This window comes from Mastomys coucha, unplaced genomic scaffold, assembly GCF_008632895.1.
Source record: "Mastomys coucha isolate ucsf_1 unplaced genomic scaffold, UCSF_Mcou_1 pScaffold1, whole genome shotgun sequence".
NCBI classification, from domain to species: Eukaryota; Metazoa; Chordata; class Mammalia; order Rodentia; family Muridae; genus Mastomys; species Mastomys coucha.
In genome coordinates this window covers 92,372,369-92,399,026 of record NW_022196891.1, presented here as the reverse complement: position 1 = coordinate 92,399,026, position 26,658 = coordinate 92,372,369, and the positions used below count along the sequence as shown (strand labels likewise).

At 37.5% G+C, this 26,658-nt stretch overlaps 1 protein-coding gene and 1 pseudogene across 1 annotated transcript in view; one reads left to right on the top strand and one right to left on the bottom strand.

Annotated features, from left to right (window-relative positions):
- LOC116097050 (complement receptor type 2) overlaps positions 1–26,658 on the top strand; it is an 89,836-nt gene that overhangs the window by 37,963 nt on the left and 25,215 nt on the right. The window contains exons 26-30 of the mRNA XM_031379535.1: positions 11,548–11,644; positions 13,383–13,598; positions 16,458–16,637; positions 17,223–17,322; positions 20,567–20,652. Of these exons, the coding sequence (XP_031235395.1) occupies positions 11,548–11,644; positions 13,383–13,598; positions 16,458–16,637; positions 17,223–17,322; positions 20,567–20,652 (679 nt within the window). The remainder of the gene's footprint in view (positions 1–11,547; positions 11,645–13,382; positions 13,599–16,457; positions 16,638–17,222; positions 17,323–20,566; positions 20,653–26,658) is intronic.
- Positions 25,677–26,392, bottom strand: LOC116069266 (annotated as a pseudogene).

Here is a 26,658-nt window from a genome sequence, read left to right as displayed (position 1 = left end):
AGCCGTGGCTGTCCTGAAACTCAACTTTGTAGACCAGGCTGGCCTTGAACTCAGAAATCTGCCTACCTCTACCTCCCAAGTGCTAGGATTAAAGGCATGCGCCACCACCACCTGGCTTAAAGCACAATCTTAAGTAAATATTATTCTATTTCAGTCTTTATATCCATGTACAATATTATTAGCTTACCTACTTCATATTCCAACTGATGATCTTAGTTAAAAAAAGCATTTGTCTATTCAGTAAATATGTAACAAATGTAATTAATAAAATGATTAAGAATAATTTAAAATTATTAAAAATGAAATAAAGTCAGGTACAGTGGTACATGCCTATAATTCTAGCACTTAGGAAGTAGAAGAAAGATCAGGAATTTAAGGCTGACATTTAAATTTAGCTACATAGTGAATTGGAGGTCAGAATGGGCTGTAAAAGGCTCTGTCTCCAAAAAACAATCAATCAAAAACAGAAACAAAAAATGAAAGAAAATGAATAAGAATAAATATTATTAAAGAGAAATTAGCAAGAAAAGAGGATAGAGAAAAGAAAGTGATTACTTTGAAAGTATTCACCATGAAAATGGCATTTACACAAAGACTGGAAAAAAGTAAAGAGCCAGCCGAGTAACTACATAGAAGAGGATACAAGGAATATACAAACAATGGCTAGTTCAAAGGCTAAGAGGTCTTCCTATGTTGCCATAGCAAGCTGGTTTGTGTAGCCTAGAGTGGATTTTTTAAATAGGAAAAACATGTTTAGAGTGTTATGTGGAAAGCTGGCTGGTTAGATAGGGTGAGCTAGGTTATTTTATTTTGAGATGGGAGATACCACCTAAGCTTTAAGCAGAAGAATTACATCATCACCTTAACTGCTGTGTTAAGCATAGGAGAAGGAAATGAGCAAAGAGGCTGATACAATAATCCAGGCAAGAAAAACAGCCTGGCAAGAAGAGGCCATATTTTGCATGCATTTTTAAGATAACAATAAGGGGGATAAATGATTTAAAGGATAAAGAAAGATACCAATAATGATGCCAGGGATTTGGGATCTAAGCTACTAGAAGGATAAAGTTGCTATTAAGATAATTCTGAATGTGGTAAGTACACTGGGAGAAATCAGTTCTGCTTTGGAGGTGTTAAATGTGAGATACTTAATAAATAATCAAATAAAAGTATCAAGAAGGCAGCTGACAAATTCACACTACAAGCATCACAGATGATACTGAACATATGAACATATACTTAAATAAAGAGACCATTCAGATTATCATGGAGGTTTAAGAAGCCATAGAAGAAAAAAAAAGTCCAAGTACTGAGCCTAACTTATGGCTTCTAATATGAGGAGTTGTAAAATGAGGAAGACTAGCAAAGAGTCAGCCTCTGATGTAGAGACCCCAATGTTGTATGTTGGGTTCAGGTACAGGGAACTTAGGAACGAGTTGCTGTTGACAGCTTAAATTTGACAAGCAACAAAAATTGGATTTAGCAGCACAAAATTTGTTGATAAAACTGACAAAATGGTTTTAGGAGAAATAATTTGGATTAATCATAAGAGAAAATGAAAAAACAGAAATCAAAGTACTAGGAGGTGTGCTATCTCTAGGAGTTTTTCAATAATGGGTCTGAAAATCATAGCAAAAATAAAGGAAAGACTTTTGAATAATAATTAATATATGCATCTATGCCACAGTTCCTATAAGATGATGGAGATGACCTGGTAGAAATGGAAAAAATAAAAACAAGTGAGTAAAAAGAATTGCTGGGCTAAGATCTTAGTGGAGGAGTTTCTCAGAGAGGAATAAGTATGCAAGCTAGAACAAACAGGAACCAGGAAGATGCTCCCACATGATATGATGGTGAATGTAGGACCATTCTTCCCTAATCGTGCAGCTTGCACTGACAAGGAAGCAAATTGATTAAATGAGAATAAGACTGGGGAAGATTCTAGAAATTAAGAGGAAAAAAAGCAAATATTAAAGTGAGCTGGAAGTAAAAGATTGAATGATGAAAAGTCCAGAAAGACATTGTTTATAATCTACCCGAGGACCCCTGCCTCCCCCAACACCCCCAAAAGAGTATGGGATTGAACACTTGAGTGTTTATCTTGCTGAGAATCTTAATCAGATTTCACTACCATTTTGAAAGCTATCTATTGATAGCTCAAAAAATGACAAATAATGAAAATTGACCATTGGATTTAGCAATACAAAATTTGTTGATAAAATTAACAAGAACTTTTTTATAGAACTAAAGGAGAAAGATGATACCAAGGTGACATAATATGCCAGATGGGAAAAATAAAGCTAAAATATTCTCTTGGCCAAAGAATTTAGGATCGGGGTATGGAAAAATGAATGGTTCAGAGGTTAAGAGTACTTATTGCTCTTGCAGAGTTTTAATTCCCAGAACCCACATAGTGGCTCACAACCAGTCACATCTGCAACTTCAGTTCCAAATAATCTTATGTCTTCTGTTGACTTCTGTGAGCTCTTGCATACATATGGTGCACATACAGACTCAGGTACACATACATATGCACAAATCCTTTTAAAAAAGAGTTTATGGTCAGTTGTGACTTTAAACTGACTCCTATATATTTGACAGATACCTTACCCTCTGTCCTCTTAGATTTACTTTAGTAGGACACAAAAAAACATACATATCATAAGGAAAGAATAAGTGTCATAAGCAAAGTGCAGAGAAGTTATTGTAGAATTTGAGGAGAAAAATGTTACTTTTTCCTGGGGAGTCTTATCAAAGAACAGAAGAGAAAGGGAATATTATATCCGAGGGATCCCACACTCACAGCAAGGGACCCCCAAAAAGCAATTTGTTGGATAGACATTGATCTTTATTTTATTTGTATTTATCAGCATAAAATACAGTTATGTGTTCCAGTTCATATTACTTGCAGTACTTCCTAATTTAGAATAATACCATCTAATTGTTTAATGGTTGTAATTGTCAAATAGAGAGACTATTGATGCTCTCATCATGTTATTTAAACATGAGTTACACAGGCCACATTGTTACCTACACAGAAATTATTTATATCAGTGTGTTTCATGGTTGGAACTGCATTGAACATTGATAAGAAAGAAAGCATTTGAGTATCAGTAAATTTCTGAGTGTTTGCAGCACCAGTGAACTAATTTCAGAAGCTGTAATTTTTTACATGCAATTTATTCTTAAGCAGAGTAGAGATAATTTGCCTGATGTTAAAGTTGGGTTCACAGTCATGGTACAGTGAGGCTTCTTCTATGAAGCCATATTTATGATCTGACTGAAGCCAGGCTGTGGGTATGGAAATGTAAATGATACTACAAGTACACATCTAAAGGAAAACCCATCCTTATCTGTAGCACCACCTTTTTGAAAGCAGCCTACTCACTGTTACCACATGCTTTAGATTATCATGGAGCTTTCAATATCTACCAGGGGTATAACCTGTAGGCCACATGAAGCCCAGGAGAACTATGAATATAGTCTAACACAAAATCAAAAACTTACTTAAAATATTATTAGATTTCATTTTATAACTTGGCTTGAACAGTTCTCCAGTGTGAGGTTTTTAGATGATAATACATGTTGGAGAAACAAAAAAGTTGGACACCCCTGCATCTGAAATATTTCAGTGGTTGTGATAAGTACACCTAACTGGAAACACTGACTTTAATAGAAACTTCCTTCTCTGATCTGGTTAAGCATACTCACTTGAGGTAATGCTTTTCTCATAATACTATATATTCTTCACCTATCCACAATTATTCTGTAATTCTGATTTGTACAAGATTTGGGAACTATAAGAGTTGAGTTTTAATTTAAGCTTTAGTTATTTCTTTAGAAATTTTCTCATAAGGTTCAGCTCTTTAAAAAATTCGATTTAGTAATAAACACATTCACCGGGCTGGAGAGATGGCTCAGTGGTTAAGAGCACTGACTGCTCTTCCAAAGGTCCTGAGTTCAAATCCCAGCAACCACATGGTGGCTCACAACCATCCATAACAAGATCTGACACCCTCTTCTGGAGTGTCTGAAGACAGCTACAGTGTACTTACATATAATAATAAATGAATCTTTAAAAAAATAGATACATTCACCATTCAAATAAAATGTACTTTTTAAAAATCTTACATGATTTTGTCTTTCTGAAGTCAGTGATTTCCTAAACAATATATACAATTCTAGGGTCTTAGGAGTTCATAATTTAATAGTAATTCACTCTAGAATACACCTTTGGTTATTTTAGCAAATCTCCCTCAACCCCAAAACTTACATATTACCCAACAAACAACTTCTCTCAGACCACCCACCCTCTCCTTCTATGCCTTAGATTTAACCTTTAGACTATTAAGATAAAAAAAAAATAACACCAACAGAAACTCTTCCCATTGAGAATCAGCTTTCTGTCTCATCTATTATGTTATTACATGGTGTGTGTAATCACATGGAGGGATGGAAAGATGACTCAGCAGTTAGGAATAACTGCTGGTCTTCCAGAGGACCTAGGGTTGGGTTTAATTCTCAGCACCTACATGGTAGCTTACAACTATATAAAATTCCAATTCCAGGGAATTAGCCTCCTCTGGTGACTATGGGTACCAGGTACACATAAGGTGCACAAACACACATGAATGCAAAACAGCCTGTAGTTGTTTGAATAAACACATGGTCTCTATTAGGCCCATAGGAAGTAGCACTATTAGAAGGCTGTTGTAGTAGTTATGGCCTTGTTGGAGGAAGTATTTCTCATTCTCTCTTTTTTTTGTTGCCTGAGGATCAAGATGTAGAACTCTCAGCTACCTCTTCAGCACCATATCTGCCTACATGCCACCAAGCTCCCCTCCATGACAACAATGGACTAAACTTCTGATCTGTAAGCCAGCCCTAATTAAATGTTTTTCTCTATAAGAGTTGTCAAGGTTATGGTGTCTCTTCATAGCAATAGAAACTTAAAATAAGACAGAAGTTGAGACTAGGGACTGGGGTATTGGTGTGATAGACCTGACCATGCTTTTGTTTGGAGACATGTGGACTTTGGGAGTTACAAAAGCAGTGGAATGCTTTAAGTATAGCTTAATAGACCACCCTAGAAAAAGCACAGAAGACAGTGATGCTGAGGGTAATTTGAACTATGAGGGCCTGGCTCAAGAGATTTCAGATAAGAAGAATTTTAGTATGCAGCCTACAGATTGTTCTTGTGATATTTTATTGAAGATTGTGGCTGCTTTCTGCCCTTGTCAAAAAAAAAAAAAAAAAAAAAAAAAAAAAAGATCTGCCTGTGGATAAATTGAAGAGTTTTAGATTATGTTGGCAAAAGGAAATCTCAAAACAGTCTAGTATTGACTCTGTTGTGTAGTTACTAGTGGTCACTTTTATGCAGACCTATAACGAATAGGATCAAGCTGAATAAGGAAAAATATAAAATGTAACATTTGAGGAGAAAAGGAGCACCAGAAAGTGTAAACAGATTAAAGGAAACCCTGAAGCTAAACCCTGAAGTAAAGGGAGAGGTAATCTCAGAGCAAGACCCTACCTAGCTAAGCTTCCAATTGTAAAAAGGAATTAAAGAAAAGAGAGAGGGAATTGAAGAAAAGTTTAGGGCCAGTCATGGTAGTGTGCACTTTTAATCCCAGAGTTTAAGGCTAGCCTGGTCTGCAAAGCAAATTGTGGGACAGTCAAGCTTATGCAATGAAGGAAAGCATCTAAAACAGAAAGATTGTGAAAAATTATTTGAATGAGGAACCAGGTGGAATGAGGGCCCCAGCAAGCAACATAACATGGTGGCTTCTGCCATGTGGTTTTGGCTGTAGAGTCAAAGATTCAAGAAAGGGGTTAGGGAATCTCCTGTTATGACTAGAGACATGTGTCAGGGATGTCCCATTGCACGAAGTTATGAATGTGAAGCCTGGATTGCCTTGAAGACCCCAAAATGTTGGAGATGCCAGAGCTCTGTGACACCTTCAAAGGAGAGCTGCTAACAGAGAGTGGAATCAGCCTATGAAAAAGAGGTGCGTTGCAGTCAACAAAGATGAAAGGAATTGGAGGTCTGAAGAATATTTTGACATCAGACATGGAGATACAGAGGTTGGAGTTTGCCCAGCTGGTTTTCTGTTCAGTATTTCTTCATTATGTTCCCCTTTAGAATTATAATGTATATCCTATGCCATTATGTTGAGGCCCAAAGTGAAGAACAACAAATGGATGTGGCCTACCAGTTAGCAAAATCATGATAGGTGTGCCTCAGAGAGGCAGAGCTCCAAGGACTTTATGACCTGAGGACTTCATGCAGTTATAGAAATCACTCTATCGTCCTCTCAGTCATCATGCTGCTGCTAATCTAGGATTTGTATGAAACTCTAAGGGGTCTTTCAGCCCCTGACTGGGCAGTATCATTGGCACTTAAAATAATAGTGAGTGATCTTTTTTTGTTGTTTTTGTTCCTTCATCACCACCACCAGACAGGGTTTCTCTGTGTAGCCCTGGCTGCTGGGGAACTCACTCCGTAGAACAGGCTGGCCTAGACCCAGAAATCCACCTGCTTCTGGCTCCCAAGTGCTGGGATTAAAGGCATGCATCACCACTGTCCGGCTTATAGTGAATGATCTTTTTCAAGCATTGCGGTTGGAGCAGATTAATGATTTATCTATAACCCTCTGTAAGACTTAAAGATATAGATGTTTAGTAGCATTCACCACTCTTAGAAATAATTTGGAGATATAGATTGTTAGGAAAGTTAGGTTAATATGTTTTTGCTAGTATATTTGGTATAGAATAAATTGTAGAGAATAATCTGAAGTTCAGAAAGGAACATTCTTAATAGTTGGGCTAGGAAGTTTTTGAGGTCAGGGGACAAGAACAATGGCAGCTCGACATTGGCTGATGTGCCTCTCTTGCTAAAGTTGGGCTAATAATGATGAAGGTGGTGATTAATTTTGTGTATCCATTTTTCCCCTCAGCTTCCTGGTATTGATTTAATAAAAATTGTTAATGCGTTGATGTGCACCCTAAGGATTTAAAGTAGAAATGACTTATTTTTTTATATAAAAGTTTAGATTTGTGATTCTTTTAAGATTTTTATAAGATTACATTTTAAGGTAAAATCATTCTTTCTTTGTAACTGCAAATTGCTGCCTGTCAGTAAAAGAATCTGGATGAGAAAATTAGCTTGCTTGCTTATACTTTGTTAATATATAACAAGTTCCTTGATTACAAATGCACATGGGTTTTTGAAAGTATTTTTTTTTCATATATAATACTTAAAGCATTTGATCATGAGATGATATTGGGGAAAACTTTTTTCTTTTTTTCTATGTATACTCCTGTAATTGTTCACTTAAAGAAAAATGGAATGTCATTACATTGTAAGTTTTATACTGCTTTAGAGATTTTGGTGAGTGATATAAACTATGAGGGAAAATAAAGTTAAGAGAACTTGTGTAACTATCAAGAAGATTCCGTGTCCATGTGTTCTGCTGACTCCATGTTACCTACTTCAGACCCTGATGTATCAAAGTTGGACTTTAATATCCTTATATGTTGGAAGTATGTGATCTGCTTTTTGATTTTGATTTTCTAGAGGTTAAAGTTAAGAGATTCGATGCGTCTCAGAAGGAGCTTTGAACTTTGGACTTTTAAACAAGTTTGAGATTGTAATAGACTATGGGGACTTTTGAGTTTGGAGTAGATTCATTTTGCATTATGATATGGCTAAAAGCCTATGGGGTCCAGGAAGTAGAATGCAGTAGTTTGAACAAAATGGCCCCCTTAGGCCTACAGGGAGTTGGGCTCTTAGGAGGCTTGCCCTTGTTAGAGTAAATATGGCCTTGTTGGAAGAAGTATGTTTCATTTGCTTTTCCTGCTGCACGAGGATCAAGATATAGAACTCTCAGCTACCTCTCTAGCACTATGTCTGACTGCATGCTGCCAACTTTCCACCCATGACAATAATGGACTAGACCTCTGAACTGTAAGCCAACCACAATTAAATGTTTTTCTTTATAAGAGTTGCCATGGTCATGGTAATAGAAACCCAAATTAAGACACAGGCAAACATAGAAAATAATTAAAAAGAAAAAACCTCTACAGGAACTGATGACTACCATTACATCCCAAGGAATCTATCCTATCTCCTAGTCTCTTTTCTCTTTCTGGCTTCACCCTCTAGAAAACACTCTCTAAACACTGACCTCCATGCTGGTTTAACTCAACTGGCATGAATTGTTTTCTTCTCCAGTTCCCTCCTCTGGGTAACTGCTGAGATTTACAACTTGCAGAGTCTGGGGAACAGTTTCTGTGAAAGTTTTATTCCATTCTTAGTTTACTTTATTGATGAAATTGAGAACTCCAAGAAGGAACCCAGATTTCCTTAGTATCATTTGGTGATCACAAAGGGAGTTTCCTAAGTTTTAGCAACATATATCATTCTGCTTGATGTCCCAAATGTTCTTCAATCAATTTAATATTTCATTATAAATTACTTCCATGTGAATTGTAGTGTGAAAGTATTTGTTGACAATGCTGAACCTACAACTTTAGCATTCCAATGCCAGCTACATTTCTGCTTAACTGCTGGGGTGCCTGGCACGACACTCGGGGGAGGCAGAAAATAGTCCATATTTCCCCATTTGAGAAACAGCGGAGTCTGAGGTGGATGCCATGGTTCCCAGTCATCTGTGTATCCAGGTGCTGCCAGCACCATTGGAACTTGGGAACAGGGCTTTGAGGGTCTGAGCTTTCCTTCTCCAGGCAGGAAGGGGAAGGCTGAGACCTTGATGGAAGCAAAATTTGATTTGGTTCCAAGTGAGTAAGGAGGGGTTGGAAGAAAAATGGTCTTCCGCAGTAGATTTAGGATCTTTATGCTGAAGGCCTCCTCTGAGGCGATTCTTGATGAAGGAGACAGTCCTTGCTTGGCCAAAGTGTTTTATTTGATGTCAGATGTGAATGCAGGGATTAAATACCTCTTTTGGAAAGGAATGCCCAGGAAGGTAAGCTCATTTGGCTAAACATTTGGGACCTATCTAGATACCTCATTAGCATGGAGAATTCCAGGTTTTAATGTTATGTGACCAATTATTGTGGTCCTCTTAGGTTAGGTGCCATGGTTACATGTTCCAGATCAGGTATTTTGGCAGGGAGTGGGCTCCACACCTGCCATTCTCAATTTTGAGATTCCCTGGGGTTTGAGCCTGCTCAACCTTACCAGTTGTTCTGTCTGGTGGCATAGTCCACTTGTCTCACATTCCAGTACAAATTGCTGCTGTGGTCAATAATTCCCTCAAACAGTCCATTTAATACTTCTGCTTTATCACCTTAGTACAAAAGCATGCAAACAAACCAGTGGAAGTAGGCAGGGAAATAAGATGGTAAAACCTGCAGTGTCTGCCTAGTTTTGGAGTTTTGGATAGGAATTATCCAAATACCTCACTGTTTCTTAGATGAGGTGGTTTTGTCTAGAGTGATTGTGGTAGTTAAAACCAGAGGAGAGAAATACTCCTGGTATCCAGTGGGTAGAGGCCAAAGCTGCAGCCAAACACACTATAATTCATATGGAAGTAATTTATAATGAAATAGTAAATTAATTAAAGAACATTTGGGACATCAAGCAGAATTATATATGTTGCTAAAACTTAGGAAACTCCCTAATGATACTAGGGAAATGATCCTAATGATTAGGATCACCAAATGATACTAGGGAAATCTGGGTTCCCTCTTGGAGTTCTTAATTTCATCAATAAAACTAAGAATGGAATAAAACAGGAGCTCAAGGACAATTTTATTAAACTTTCACAGAAACCATTCTCCAGACCCTACAAGTTGTAAATCTCAGCAGTTGCCCAGAGGAGGGAATGGAGAAGAAAACAATTCATGCCAGTTGAGTTAAACCAGAGTGGAGGTCAGCCATGTGGTGGCAGGCAATCACATGGTGGAGAGAAAACATCAAGAGTGAAACACAAAGTATTTGGGAAACCTAAAGTGTTAGGGAAAGTATGCTTAGAAAAGAGGTAAAAAAAAAAAAAGGACTGGAGGGATGGCTTACTGGGTAGGAGTATGGGTTGCTTTTCTAGAACACTACGCTCCAATTCCAACTCCACATAACATTAACACTTGTAACTCTAAAACCCAGGAGATCTGAATCTCTCTTCTGGCCCCTGTATGTACTGCACACAGGCAATGCACAGACAAACATGTATGCAGGCAAAAAACACCCATACACATAAAAGCAAGTAAATAGAAATGTAGAAATAAACAAACAATAACAACAGAAGGAATAAGAATAACAAAGGAAGAAAAGAAAAAGAAAATGAAGTTATCCTTTTCTGTGTGCTTCAGAAAAGTGGTGACTTACTAATCAACACAGCTGTACTCTGTAAAAGACTACAGTGGGGGTGGGGTAGAAATTTTGGGAAGAAAAAAAGCACAGTATCTCATTTTTTACCTATCTTTTTAGCATGTCTTGAGGTGAGCTTACCTTTCTAGAGGTGGTGTTCTCTTAGCCAGGTGATTGATCTTGCACAACCGGAATATTAGGCTTCTATCCAGGCCAGGTATTTTATTTTCTTGACCAGAATGATTATCCCTTAATGTGTTGTTATCCTAGCACAAAGATCTAAATGAAATAAATTGTCATTAAAGTAATGAGAAGGCTAGGCTGACTCCATGGCAAGCTTCAAATTGGCAGTTCAGGAGACGAAACCTAAATCTCTGTTTCCAAGAACTGGCCAAATCCAGGCAAGTTCCAGGCCTCAGAAGCTGCCTTGTCACCTGGCCTGAGGCAAGGGCAATGGGTCAGCTGCAGTTTCCTGCAGCTTTCAGACTTCCTCAGCAAGTTCCCAGACTTTTCCAGCAACAGCTTCTAGCCCCTCCAGGTCCCAGCAATGGTTCTAGAGTATTCCTAGTGATAGAGCCAAGATTAAGACAGAGGTCACCTAGCCTTCCCTGGAATTCCCCTAATGTGCTTTAAATTAGGCCTGAGAGCTCACTTCAGGGTCTCTCCATCTTTGTAGATGGTAGACCCCAGCATGCTGAACTTCTGCAAAATAAAACACTCTTTGCATTTACATACTATTTGAGACTCAGGTATCATTCTTCAGAGAATCATGGACCTTTACAGTAAGGCTAGTTGTCACCAATTTGTTTTTCTCTAGCCACATTCAGTGTTATAGTAATGGAGGCAAATTAACAGAGAATTGAAATTTTTGTTGTTCTGTCCAATAAATACTGTAAGTGAAAGTGTATGTAAAACAGTGACTGTAACAATGGAGCACAAATCTAATCTAGCAAGAGACCAGTTGGGGCAGGTCTATGGGTTTGTAGATACTGTGAGATGGAGATTTTGAGAATCAGGACACTGGGAGTGAACTAGAAAGGTAGGACTTGTGGTTAAGAGGGATAGTTAAGCTCATAGAGAGGACACAGTTATAGTGACAGTTCCAGGATATTCTCATGAGCCTTGGTGGCATGGTAGAGTGGAGGACAAGATAACAGGCAAAGATAATTTAAGGAACTGTGAGGCCAAGAATGTGAAAAAAGTTTCTGTGATCTTTGAAGTCAGTGAGGAGTGAGAGAAGAGGAGCATTGGTGGAAGTAAATATCAGCCAAGAGCTAAACCCATCAAGGACTCAGGGAAGAAAGTGGATGCTAAAAGGTAAGCTCCAAACAATGTGGGGATAGCAGTCTATTCTGATAGCATATGATATAAGAAAGTGAGGAACTGAGTACACCTAACTGCAATATAACTTCTTCTTCCATACTTTTTCGACAATAACTTAAATTCTAAATGAGTCGTACAGTACTAAATCCAAAGTTCTAGCAGGACTGGTTCCATCTGAAAGCTCCAGGGAAGAATCTGCTTATTCGTTCCACCTTTTAGAGGCTGCTAGTATTTGCTCCTCTGGAGGCAGCAACTTTGATCTCTGTCCTCGCTGTTCTCCCTCTCTGATCTAGGACCATGTTCTTATACGGTCTGTTAGGATTATTAAGCCCACCTTGGCAGTCAGGATTACCTCCCCACTTAAAGGTTCTTGATTTAATTTAATTAGCCATTTTTTTCTGCCATATAAAGTACCTACCACAGGTTCTGAAAACAGAATGTGGACATTTTTTGTTCACATGCCCTATTTCTCTTTGGGAATCTTTGAGTTCTTAATTCTGTTCCCCAAACTTGGCCCTCTATATTTGTTATTTCCAGAAGCAACCAATTTGCTATTTCCAGAACACAACCAATCTCGGAATAGGGCTCTCTCTCTCTCTCTCTCTCTCTCTCATTCATATTAAGAAAGGAATTAAAACTCAGTGCAAATTCTGTTTATTCCATTTCTGAAATCTTATTAATTGTTCACCTGCCATCAAATCTTACTTGGATGATGTCAAGGCCTTGTTTGTCTCCACCATTCATTACTGCACTATCCTGGTCTAGGCTGAATAGCATTGATATTATAGTTGTGAACAAAAACTTCTGGAAAGAAACTGCATCTGACTGTGAAAGGAAATTCCTGAAGTTATCTGTTTCTGCAAAGACTGATTGGCTGATTAGAATTTCAGTACTCTGGAGAGATTGCAATTTTGCTGGTCCAGAGGCCAATAATTACCTTATCTTGGGCTAAGTCAGAACTAACATCTTGACACAATAGATACAAAAACAAACAAACAAACAAAAGCACAAACAAACAACCTTTTAGAATCTACAGACTTATCAGGCAACTAGCTTCTACCAATTCAAAAGCATCCTGAGCCTATAAAAAAGCTTCCACCACCTGCTTCTTGGATTTTAATATTTTAAACTTGCCTTGATTCATGATTTTTCTCTGCTCTGTAAAACCATAAAAACTTTGTGAAACTGCTTCCCACGTTGGAACATAAAATTTGGGGTAACCAAATCATTGCTCCAGGGTCATGATCACTCAAAATGGCTTCAGAATAAACTCTTATTCCTTTTAAGATGAGAGCTGTGGTTTTTTACCTCTACGTATTTATAAAATTTACATCTGATTAACTCACTACTTTCATTTTTTTGTCTCCAGCGGTACGTTACATCCGAATTCATCATACGGAGATAGGTTCTTACTGTACACCAGACAGGATCTGCAAGTGACCACTCACTGTTTAAAAGACAGTTGCAGGTTAGGGTTAAGCTCCACCCTTGAGGTTTTTTTTTTTTTTAAGGCGTAAGCCCAGGTTATATGCAAACCGAGTTCCCATAATGCCTTGTTTTCTTTGGAGTCGAAATGCTTTCAAATGGAAAACTCCCTGGAGCTGTCTTACTAGGTATTGATGCAGTTCCTGCGTTGCTGAATCAGTCTCCCAAGGCAAAATCCACAGAAATCCCAGGAGTGTGGGGTAAACAAGACCCCGCCCAGCCCAACTAGAGGAAGCTGTAGTTTAAGCTTTATTCCGGAACCCAGCGCCATTTCCCGCACTCTGGGTGGGGCTGCTTTCCACCCTGTTTTGCGGTAAGATGGTGCTTCAGACTCGTGTGAGGGGAATGGAGACCACTTCTTGGAGTTCAAAGCCTCTGGACCCCGTAGGGCGCCTTGTAGCCTTCTGCCGCGGAGGAGTCCAGCTGGCCGTCCTGCTGCTGTTCTTGCTGCCATCTACTTTGGGTGAGTTGCGGGGAGGCCTGGGGAGGCACTGATGCACGGTTCACCGGTAAATTGGCTCAGCGCAGATTCCAACGCTGGTTTTGGGTCCCTGTGGGTGCCCAGCGCCCCTTTCCATGGGTGAGCGTGGAGCATGCTCAACCTAAATCTTGGGTCGTACTCAGCCAACAGGAACGCTTGGTCTCCTAGCTGCTTGTCTTTATTTAGATGTACACTGTGCTTGTCTGTGCCGAGCCAAATGTAGTGAGAGAAAGGAGCAGGGGGTTGCATAAATATGAGAGATGCAATTTCTAATCCTAGAATTTGGTTGTGAGGGAAGTTAATATGTTTTTGTGTTTCCTTATCTGTGAAATGGAGATACTGATGTCTTTCGAGGTATTGCTATTTATTAGGTGCTGTTAAGTGTCTAACCCAATTCCTGCTCCTTAATTTATTTCTTTCTATCTTGGAGACATTACCTATGCATTTGCTCTGAAGGCCTAGACAAACAGGCCCAGGGATACAGTTTTCACTTGACAACTGTTTTGTCATGGGACTGTGTACTTTATCTCCCATCCTAAGTCCTCATCAACTCCCTTGAGTTCCCACTTTAAGGAAGGTCCTTCCACTCCCACTCCAGGGTAAAGATGTGAAAAGCTAGGAAGCCTCAAGGTGCAATGAAATATTTGCAAGTAGAAAGGACTGTAGAATTTTTTAAAAATTTATTTTATTTTATGTATATGAGTACACTGTAGCTATACAGATGGTTGTGAGCCTTTCATGTGGTTGTTGGGAATTGAATTTAGGACCTGTGCTTGCTCCGGTCGGTCCCTCCCCCTCGCTCTGGCCCAAAGATCTATTTATTATTATAAATAAGTACACTGTACTTGTCTTCAGACGCACCAGAAGAGGGCGTCAGATCTCATTATGGGTGGTTGTGAGCCACCACGTGGTTGCTAGGATTTGCTCTTCAGAAGAACAGTCAGTCCTTACCCACTGAGCCTTCTCGCCAGCCCTAGGACTGTAGAATTTACATATTAATTCTAGGACTGAAGAATTTACATATTAAATTTTAGTGATGGTTAAGAACAAAATAGAGTGCCCATTTTACCCTCCATGGAAGTTCTAATTTCCCTTTCCTTCCTCTTCAATACTTCCTTGAAGTCTTTTGCATTGTTTATTTTTTATTGTATGCTCTTCATTTTAACTGATAAAATTGTTTATGCAAAATCTTAGCAGACTGTCTTCCTGAAGAGTAAAGTATGCAGGTTGACAGCTCATACTCTAGCAAAATCATGGAACTGGTCATTAGTTCACAGCGCAGATGAGTCTGGATGAGTCAGTCAGTGCCCCAGATGGAGCATTTAAAGTAGGTTATGTCACCTGGGAGAAAAACACAATAAGATAACAATATGCATTCATGAGAATAGTCAAAACTAAGGCTCAATTGTTAGTAATAGGGAAAGTGATTCAAATTGTCTTGTGCTGTTCACTGGCAGGTAAAACAGTTTGAAACTGTTGGAAAGCAGCTCAGCAGTATCTCAAAATAAATCCTATCATTCAACTGACCGTTTTACCTCTAGGTTTTTACTTAAGAGAAATCAAAATCTGTGTTCGTGTGTGTGTGTGTGTGTGTGTGTGTGTGTGTGTGTGTGTGTAGGGACTGGGAGAAGAAGGAAGAGAAACTGGTCAGGATGTAAAAATAAATTAGTTAATTAATTAAAAAAAACCTGTGCCCAACAGAGCCAGCTATCTTAGTTTTTATAGCTGAGTGGTGGTTTTTGTTTTTTTTTTTTTTCTAAGATTTTTATTTTACACATGTTAGTGTTTGCCTGGATGTATATCTGTGCACCATATGCATACAGTTCTTACAGAGGCCGGAAGAAGACACTGCATCTCCTGAGACTGAAGTTGCAATAGGCTGTGAGGATGTGGGTGCTAGAAATAGAACCTGGGTCTTCTGGTAGACCAGAAAGTACCCTGCTTCAATGAGAAACTTAAAGTGATAAAGGATAGTTTTCAACATCACCTTCAGGCTTCCGTTTGCACTCACAAACATGCATATGCAAACATGCAAACACACACATGAAAAACCATGCCTATATGCATGCACACAAAGCACAGACACACACACATACACACACACACACACACAAATCAGATAAACTGATTGATATGTTGAGTATGAAAAATCCTATTCTACTTAGTTTTGATTTCAGAAATAAAATAGAACATGAAACAAGATTTATTGTGAAAATTTGGGATATTGTGATAAAAGTTGACCTTTATAACAGTTTAAGTTTGGATGTTCTATTGATACAATATATAAAACAAAAGGTGGGTAGAATGAACAGAAATAGACAACTATACAATAAAGTAGAATATTTAAATATGACATTTTTAGCATCTAGTAGCATAAGTAGATTATTAAGTGAAAGTATTAGAAGGAAAAGAATCATATCAAAATGTATTTACAAAGTTAAAATTTTTTTTCCAACAGATAATTATTGGTTACATATTAATCATATCAAAATGTATTATTTACAAAGTTAAATTAAAATTATTTTTTCTAACAGATAATTACTGGTTACATATTATTTGACTCTATCTGCCAATTAAATTAATGCTGCTAAGCCTTAAAGGAAAATAACTGAGTCTAGAAGTTAAATCAAAATATGTATTGGAAAGTACATTAACAAAATGAAATGCAGTTTCATTTTTTGAATTTTATTTTTGTTTTCCCCCTTGACCATAGTACTGATCTATTCCTGAGGGCCAGAGAGGAGGATCATGATCCATTGTAGCTAGCTGGAGAACTGAGAGTAATGGGGGATGATGCAAGTTCTTTCATCCAATGTAATGTTGCTGTATCTCATTTTCCAGGTCAGTGCCCAGCCCCATCACAATTTCCTTTTGCCAAACCTATAAATCGACCTGATGAATCTATGTTTCCTATTGGAGCATCTTTGAACTATGAATGTCGCCCGGGATATATCAAGAGGCAGTTCTCTATCCACTGCCAACAAGACTCAACCTGGACAAGTGCTGAAGATAAGTGTATACGTGAGTAACTGCAGAAGAAGCTCCTTTGTGACAAATAGTAGAGTCTGCCTCAGTGTGTCTGGATTTTAGATTATGACACATCATTAATATTATCTAAGGTATATAGTACATGTGGATCATCCTTTTTGTCAGTCAAATCTTTTTACTCTGTAATTCTGTCTTCTCAGTTGTTAATAAATTTAATAAGAATGATTGTCACAGGGCATGATTAAGAGAAAATATCACCAGAATACTTCATTTAGGGTATCTGACTTTGTACAAGTGTCATTAAGCAATTAATTATTCTGAAGCAAAGCATATTTAATAACTAAGAGATGAAAAAATTTTAGACTTTGAGGCCTGTAAATTAGAATATTTAGAAAAATGCTTCATGTTTTAAGGAGTGACTGTGTGAAAATAAGAAAAAACTTGGATAAGAGTTCTTTTGGAAACTAGTGTCTGATGAATTTCCCCAAAGTAGCAAAACCTTTGAAATACTACAATTATATATTTTCTACAGTAAGTTATAATCAGTTTAGAAATTCATAAACTACAGAAGGTTTAGTTTACTGTATTTGGTTCCAAAATTCTGTTTCTTTTTCATAGGTAAACAATGTGAAACTCCTTTAGATCCTCAGAATGGCTTGGTACATGTACCATCAGACATTCGGTTTGGATCCTATATTAATTATACTTGTAATAAAGGGTGAGTTGGCAACAACACCTCTTCTTCCAAGAGTTCTGGAATAGCAGTGCTACTTTCTAGTCAGATCTCAGAAAAGACATCTAATCTATTACTTCCTTAGTTGGCTTTTGTTTGTGTTGTATTTTGTTGTGTTTGTGCTACAGGTTGAACTTAAGGCTTTAAAGCAATACCATCACAATGTTACCTAGCCTTAAAAGGCTTGAACATAGTTGTTTGATTCTTGATTGAAATAAATAGAAATATAACATGATTTTGTGGGGAAGATGTGTTATCCCTGTTGATTAAGCAAAATAACACAAAATAACACATGTGTTAGCTTTCCATTACTATGATAAATAATTGGGATTATGAATTAAAAGGAGGAAAGGTATATTTTTAACTCATAATTACAGAACTTTCACTTTATGTTCTCTTGACTCTGTTGCTTTGGTCCATTACAGCAGGAACATGGTAAAGAAGGCTCATTCACCTTATAGTTGCCTTTAAAGAAATAAGAGGCAAAGGAAGGGCTAAGTTCTCAATATCTTCTCCTAAGGCATTGTCCCTGGTGTCCTAATTTTGTCGCTTAAGGCCTATTTCTTAAAGATTCTACCACATCCCAATAAGATCATAGCCTGGGAGATTAAGCCTTTAATCTATGAGCCTTTAGAGAATGTTTCTAACTATGGAAACATAGAAAGTGAGGCACTCACTGGGTGAGATACTGCAGTCTAAGTACACAGACTTCTGCAATTCAAGTGGATGCTGCTAGAAGAAAGAAAAGCCCAGGGAGCTCTGAGGAAGAATAGGCCTTAAATTCACAGCTTTTATTAGTTTACCAAGGTTGCTGACATGAGTACCACACAGTGTTTTCAAACAAGAAAAATTATTAAGAGTTTTATTCTGAGTCTACAAGTTCAAAATAAGGTGTTATCAGGACTCTGCTCCCTCTGATGACTTTAGGGGTGGGATCTTTCTTATCTCCTCCAGCTTCTGGGAGCTCCAGGCCTCCTATGTCTGTAGAGCACAACTCTAATTTCTATGTCCATCTACGTGATTACTTTCTCTCTGTATCTGTGTGTATATGTAGTTCTGTATGTATTGATATTCAGTGTTCTCTCTTTTTATAGTGACTGGTTATGTTGGATTAGGATCCATTCTAAAGACCCTAATTTTAGCTTAACTACATCTACAAGGACCCTATTTCCAAAAGATGTCACGTTGACAGGGAACAGGAGTTTACAGGATCAGCATATCATTTAGGGAACACAATTCAACCTCAGAAATCCCTCTTTGAACATGTCAAGCATGAAGTCTTCACAAAGTATGTGCTAATGTTAGTTCTCATTATTCAACATAGAGTAAAATTCTGAATGTTAATTAAACTATAGTACATGAATCAAATAAAAATGGTATTTGAAGGTTCAAAAACTTTAAAACATTTGCTTTTCAAAGAACACTTTTGAGATAATAGAAAATGTATTTTCTATTTTGAACAAATAGAAAAAGTATTTCTAAAGCATGGAATTTAAAAACATGTTTCCTAATATAGAGTTCTTATAATTCTAGTGAAAAGACAGATAATTTTAAAATAGGCAAAGGAGGGAATTAAGAGATGGCTCAGCTGTTAAGGGTATACGTTGCCCTTGCAGAGGACCTGGGGTCAGTTCCTAGCACCCACATCTGCCTGTAACTACAGCTCCAGGGAACTGAAACACTCTCAGGCCTTCACTGGTACTACATGCACATACACAAACCCACATATTCACATAATTAAAAAGAAGAAATACATCTTTGAGCCAAGGGTGGTGGTGCATGTCTTTAACCACACCACTCAGGAAACAGAGGGAGACATAGCTCTGTGGATTCAAAGCCATTCTGGTCTACATATCGAGTTCCAAACCAGCCTGCTTATAATGAGATCCTGTCTCAAAACAAAACAAAAAATGAGCAAAGGATTAAACATTTCTCTAAAGAAAGCATGCAAATGGAAAATAAGTAAGATATTTACTGCATATGTTCATCAAAATACAAATTATAACCACTTTGAAATATTGCCTTGCCTACAAAAATATCTCTAAAGGGAAGACAATAGGAAGTGTTGGCACAATTGTAAAGAAATAGAAGATCCCATACATTTCTGAAGTAGGCAACAGACCAATATGTCCGAAAACTTCAAAAACAAACAAACTCATAGATCTTATTAGAACACAGTGACTTGTGAAATGCTTGTGAAGATTGGATTGCCTGCCTACCTTTTAAGGTACAACAAACCAATGCATAAGCAAAAGGACGACAGCTCACCTGGAAAACATAACTCCACAAAATGAACTTGCTATAGCAGCTGTAACTGACAGAGGAGCTCAATAGATACTTAACCAAAAATTCAAAATGTCTTCTTTGAAGGAGGTTGGTGAACTGCAGGAGGATATAGATAATGCAGGAATACAGTAAATAAAACAAATGAGAACTAAAACCTAAAGAAGACTCAAACAAATTCCTTGACGAATACAATGCGTAAACTGAGAATACACACAAAGATTTCAACACTTGGTTTGAACAAAGAGAAGAAAAATTTAATGAAGTAAAAAGGGGGAAGCATTTTGAGTCATCATTAAGCATATTGATATAGGTTGGTAGTCTCTGAAAGAACAAAGGAAAATAAATAGGCAGAAAGCTTATTTTTTTTTTTTAAATGTGACAGCAAACTTTTCAAACATAAAGAGAAAATGAACATCAAGATACATGAAGCTATAAGAACTCTAGACAGATTAAATATAAAGAGATCATTTAAACAGTGTGTTTTGAAAGGAGCAAGAGAAAAGCAATCTATTACGTCAGAGGGATATTAGTTATTTTTCTCATTGCTCTAACCAAATACCTGACAAGAAGCAACTTAAGGGAAGGGAGATTAACTTGAGCTTATGGTTTAAGGGCTTAGTCTGTCACAGTAGAAAGACATGGTAGTAGGAGCATGAGGTAACTGGGTATATCACATTGGCTGTTAGGATGCAGAGAAATCAAACCAGAAATATGAATCAGGCTATAAACCTTAAGGCCTCTCTGGTGACCAGCTTCCTTCAGCAAGACCTGGTCTCTCACAGATTCCACATCTTCCCAAAATGCACCACCACCTGAGAACCAAGTGTTCAAATATGAGCCTGCAGAGGGCATTTCACATCCTATCTATGACAGGAGGCAATTTTGGTAAGACCATCTGTGGATTTCTCAGCAAACAATTTAATATTCTTTATTCTGTGTGTAGATACCGCCTCATTGGATCCTCTTCTGCTGTATGTATCATCTCTGATCAAAGTGTTGTTTGGGATGCTGAGGCACCTGTTTGTGAGCGTAAGTTGAAATTTTTCTATTTTATTCATTTATTTAAAAATTTCTCTTGAATTATATAATTTTTGCAGGACTGAGATTAAACCCTGGGTCTCATGCATGCTAGGAAGTGTTCTACTACAGACATAAACCAGCATATTTACAGACATAGACATGCAAATTTTGTCCTTGCACCCAGCAATTTGCACATTTTTTTTAAACTTTCTGTATAATCTTGCTATCTATCAACTTGACCAAGTTTTGAAATGTTTACTTCCTTGGGTCTTTAGTGTATATATTTGTTACAGCCTCTAGTACATGTTGACTATAAGAGGTAATATTAGACTTTTAGAGGTCATCTTTTTTTTTTGTTATGTATTTTGGTTTTTGTTTTGTTTTTTTTGGAGACAGGGTTTCTCTGTGTAGCCCTGGCTGTCTTGGAACTCACTCTGTAGAACAGGCTGACCTCAAACTCAGAAACCTGCCTGTCTCTGCCTCCCAAGTGCTGGGATTAAAGGTGTGGGCCAGCACTCCCCGGCTTAGAGGTCATCTTAAAGCATTTACTTACCGAAGTTTTTTAAATAAGACATTATTTGAGCTGAGTATATTTCTTTTTGGACAGTGAACACAAATTTTGTACTTTTCTATGAGAGGTGTGTGACCACAGAAGGAGCTGCTGATGCTCTCTGGTGAAGAGTGAAAGGATCATGGGGTCCAAATCAGTGTGGGAAGGACAAAGGTGGTGTAATTGGGGCATTCTTGTAATTGACCAAGGAGAACTTGAAAGGAAAGGTACAAGTCTGTTTGGTGATACCTTAGGAGGGCCACTCTGAGTGCTCTCAACTTGGTTATTGTATAAAAAAGGATATTCCTGGACAGATAACACTGTGCCTCTGTGGTTAGGATCAAAAGAGCTAGCAGAATCTGTAAACTTTCAGTCTCTAAAGCAGATGATGATGTCTGCTGATATGTCGTCAGAAAGCTCCTAAACAAAGAAGGTAAGAGGCCTAGCGCCAAAGCACCCAAGATTTAGTGTCTTATTACTCTAGGTGTCCTGCAATACAAATGCCAAAGAAAAATGTCAGAAACAAATTGCCAAAAGACATCCGGCTGTCCTTGTCTTCTACTTCCAAGTCTAAGTCCAGTCAAAAATAACTCTCTAACAGATAAATGATCAGATGAAAACAATATTCTTTGACTAAGAAAATTCTACTTTATTTCTAATTTGCTGAAAGAATTGCCCTTATTGCGTGTCTTAATTCTAGTTCTATGCATATGAAATAATCATATCTTTTTTTCTCTCATTTTGTTAATATGTCACATTGACTTTAAAAGGCCAACCAACTGAATTTGTAAAATAAACCTATCTTGGTTCTGTTGTGTTATATATATTATTATCTTCTACATTTGTATACATGTAGATATATGTGTGATTGCTAGAATGTTTTAATCTTAGCATTATAAAGTTTATTTAATATTCAAAAATCAGTTTGTGAAACCCCATTTTGGTCATTGTATCACCCTGTTTAAATATTGCTGAATTAAATTTTCTAATTTTGCTTAGTATATTTGCATCTATGTTCCAAGAAATACTAGGTTATAATTAGACTTTTTTCTTTTAGTATCATTGTCTAGTTTAGGCATCAAGATTATGTTGGCCTCATCAAATGTTCCTGACATTATTATTTCCCGTTCTCTAGAATAATTTGTTTAATAATAATGTTATTTTTGCTTCCATGCCTTAGTGGGGTCAGTAATGGAGTAGTCTAGATCTGAGTGAGGGGAAGTTATTGTGGTTATTAAGTTTTTAACTGCTGATTTTATTTCCATAATAACTAAAAAAAGGCATATTTTAGTTAATATCTTATTGAATTAACTTGGGATAAGTTTTGTTTTTTAAGTCATTTACTCATTTCTTTTTATGTCTTCTTAGCTATCAGCATTATATTTATCATTACATCTATTCATCATTTTGATGTCTATAGATTCTATAGTGATACAAACTTGAGATATTGGTTATAACTTCTGTTTCTTTGGTCAGATTTGCTGGAGATTTATCAATTCTGTTAAGCTTTTCACAATCTTTAACTTTGTTGAGTTCTACCTACTGTATGTCTATTTTTAATATTCATTCCTACCATTTTATTTTCTTTCTTTCATTTTGTTTTACCTCAGTTTTATGTTCTTCTCCACTCCTAAATTAATGACATGGATGATAAGATAATTTGTTTTAAACTTTTATTTTTTGTAATGCACATTTAAGCCTATATATTTGGTTCAAACTGTTTCATTTACTTTTCAAACAGTTATTTGTCTATTACTACTGTGCACAAAAGTTTTCTGACAGATAGGCTAATTATAAGTGTGATATGTAATTTCTAAACATTGGGAGATTTTCCAGTTTATTACTTTTTACTAGTTTACTTTGAAACATACTGAGTCATATATTATGGCTCAGAATAGGGACCATTTTGATAAAGTATTATAATGTTCTTAAAAAGAATGGATAGTGGTTTTATGTAATTTTCTATAAATGTCATTTAGGAACATGATTTAGAATAAATTTTTGTTTTCCCCTATTTTTCTCTTAGTTACTGATGGGAGTATATAAGGTATATATTTATTCATTCTCTAAGATTCATGTAACAAGTTATTGCAAGCTTGGTAGCTTAAAGAAGAGGAGTTTATTATCTTTTAGTTTGTTGGCCAAAATGCTCAAGTCAAGATATCAGTGATATGCTTGGTGTCTTCTGGAAGCCCAGAGAAATAATCTGTTTTTTTTTTCTTCTACTTTTATGGTTTATGACATCACTCTCTGTCTCCTCATCACATTATCTTCTCTGTATTGTTGTTTTTTAATGTTAGAGAATAATGTGTTAGTTTCTATAATCAAACCCACAATAGCTAAAATCTAACATATTCAATTCAGTATACTACCCTTGCACAAATAAGAAAGCATTAATTTTTTTATTTCTAAACTGATATGGCTGTTGAAAGGTGTAGCCTAGGCTAGCTTCAGACTAATTGACCATCTTTCCTCCACCTCTTCAGGGTTTCTTACTGCCATGTGTCATCACAGCTAGCACTGCTAAATACTGTCTGTTATAAAGACGATAAGTGCCCTTGTTTACCACAATATAAACTGTTCTTTTCCCATGTTCCCAGTACAAACAACTCCAACTGTGTAACTCTATAGCTTACTACCACTCTCTTTTTTTATGTTACTTCTTCATGCTTCACAAGAGATGTTACTATTTTTACAGAAAAAAAAATTGTATTTATCCTGCAATGAATTATGCTGTCTTGGCATCCATTTTGAATATAGCAGCCCTACTTGGCTACACTTTTACTTTCTGTGGTTTAAGTTATCCATGATCAACCAGTCCAAAAAAATCTTAGATACAAAATTTTAGAAACAAATAATTCTTAAGGTTTTTTTTTTTTTTTTGGTGATAATTACATATTTAATATGTCTTGCTTTCAACAGCAATTTTTATAGTAAACATATTATAGACCTTATAACTTATTAAAGATTTTATAGTGTTTACAAATTTGATTCTAAAAGTATACCTTATTTGTTCTAAATGAATAACATCTGAAGGACAGAATAATAAATATAGTAGTGTGGACACCACTACTACCATTAGGCTTGTGTACACATATTCCCTATGGAGGACTCCTGGGATGTTCACACTCTCCACCTGAGAACACCAAGCACATTACACTCCAGTGTACAAGATTTCAGTCTGACAGCATTGCTTTAAAAGAAATTAAAATGTCTACTTGACACTGTAGGAAAACATGGGCACATGCGTACAGACACAGGTATACATTTTCTCTCACCCACTCAAAACAGAAGTACACACATACCATAGTAGTCAAAAGAATTTACCCTTGTGTGCCAGACAAGTAACAATTTCAGAAAAGCAAAGAGAGTGGAGAGTCAGCTGGTATACTTAACCTGTAAGTACATGGCAGGTGTTGTTAATGGGATGTGCGAAGTGCACTCTCCATACACTCTCCAAGAATGGACCTTGTAATGGACGTCAGTGCACAGGGAGTTGGGTTCCAGCGTCCTCAGACTGCACTCGTGAAGGCCACACACTCAAGGCCCGCTAGAGCTGGTCAGTCACATGGCCTGCTTTCTAGAATTCAATAGGTTACAACCTGTCACCTTGATCTGCCAGTGTTCCTTCACCATCCATGTACTGCAGCAGGGAGCTTCGGTCGCAAATGACAGCTAATAGCACTTTGGCTGCTGTGGCAGAGAGAGGGCTACACAGTACTCCCAAGCATATTCATCTGACCAAGTCCCCTAACTTCAGTCATTTATTCTTTTCCAAATGCAGACTCAAAGCAGGTGATGCTGATAGCCACCTCTGTCCATCACACATCCTTCTGGAGAAACCTGGAAAGTATTCTTTGGGTCCCTACAGTAATGTAGGCTTAAAACCATTCTATGGAAGTTCACTGGTGCCATATAGTAAGATTCAAACTCTGAAACGATAACAACAGAGACAACACACATGTGGGTGCTGTGACAAACACAGCTGATAAGAAACAGGAAAAGGCACACCAGCCTGTGAGAGGGAATGGCCAGCTACACATTTGCTTTCTGTTTGCTTTGTTTTTAAGCTTTCTTTTTCTCTTTCACTAAATTTCTAAAGTGTTCAAAGCATTCTTATTCTCTGTGTCAATAACAACACAGTTTGGCACATCGACATTCTGATACAATATGTGGTATGTTCAAAAAATTTAGAAATTTCATGTACTCATAAACATATCTTTCATGTAATGCACAGATATCTTACATTTATTAAAATCAAATACCGAAAGGTTGGTAACTGATTTACAGAAACAATCACAGACTGCAAAAACGTGTGTCTCTCACACACACACACACACACACACACACACACACACACACAAACACACAAAATCAAGGGCAAACTGCATCCTCGAAATTTTTCAGTCCAAGGTTCCATTGGTGAAGCACTCATACCCACGGTGCTCTCCCAGGGCTTCCACAGAACAGCTGTCTGCCCTCTTCATTCTTGATGAGATTTTTCAGCAATAACTGTACATTCATACATTGCCAGTTGACGACCAATGTTTCCCTTCATTATGCCTCCAGCAAAAAATATACATGGCGACCAAGAACGGACATAGAGAAAATCTGGAGATGTGTATTGATAAACACCATTGTAGACTAACAGTTGGGTGACAACGGTTGCTAAGAAAGCAATTCCAACACCAAGGCCAAAACCACTTCTAGATCTGTCAAAAGTCTACCACAGTTCTACTGACAGTGCAGCCAGTGTGAGGGAAAACTGGAAGTTGTTGTCAAAGTCTGCTTTAGCACTGGCGTGATTTATACCCACGAACACCGCCACACAGAGCATGACACTGGACCACTCTTAAATTTATGTGGCTCTCCTAGATGCCTGTCAGTGCAGGGGTACAATAGCCCAATCACAGCTGAGGCTGTGCCGCAGCATGGTGGTACCCACCAGGCAGACGAAAAGATGCTTGTGATCACATCTGGTGGAAAAAGTGTCACATTTCTCTGAATCTGAAGCAAGTTCAACACTAATGCAAGGAACGCTCCAATGAAGAAGAGTACCACCCCGTGGATCGCCATGTTCACACTATGGCTGGTGACAGAGGAAATGTATGGGCCACACTTTTTAGGCTGAGCTGACTCCATCTTTCCTTTCGCCATGGTTTGAACTCTGCCGGGTTCTGCCTGAGCTCTGCTGGGAGACCCCCAGTTCACCCCCACCTCTGCCATCTTCAGGGACTGGCCCCCAGACCTACTCCCCTCCCACAGCTCCGCCTGAGCCGCCAATTCTTAAATTTTAAGTTAGGCATCACTGTAAAAAGTGTGACAAACTCTTATGCTGTCCTTTTCTATTCAACACTATCCCATTGAGGGTAAAAAAGATCTTTTTCAGTATATCTCTTTATACTGAAGATGTGAAATTGTTTCTTGGCCTTTCAATAGCCATCCCATTTATCAGACTACTCTAG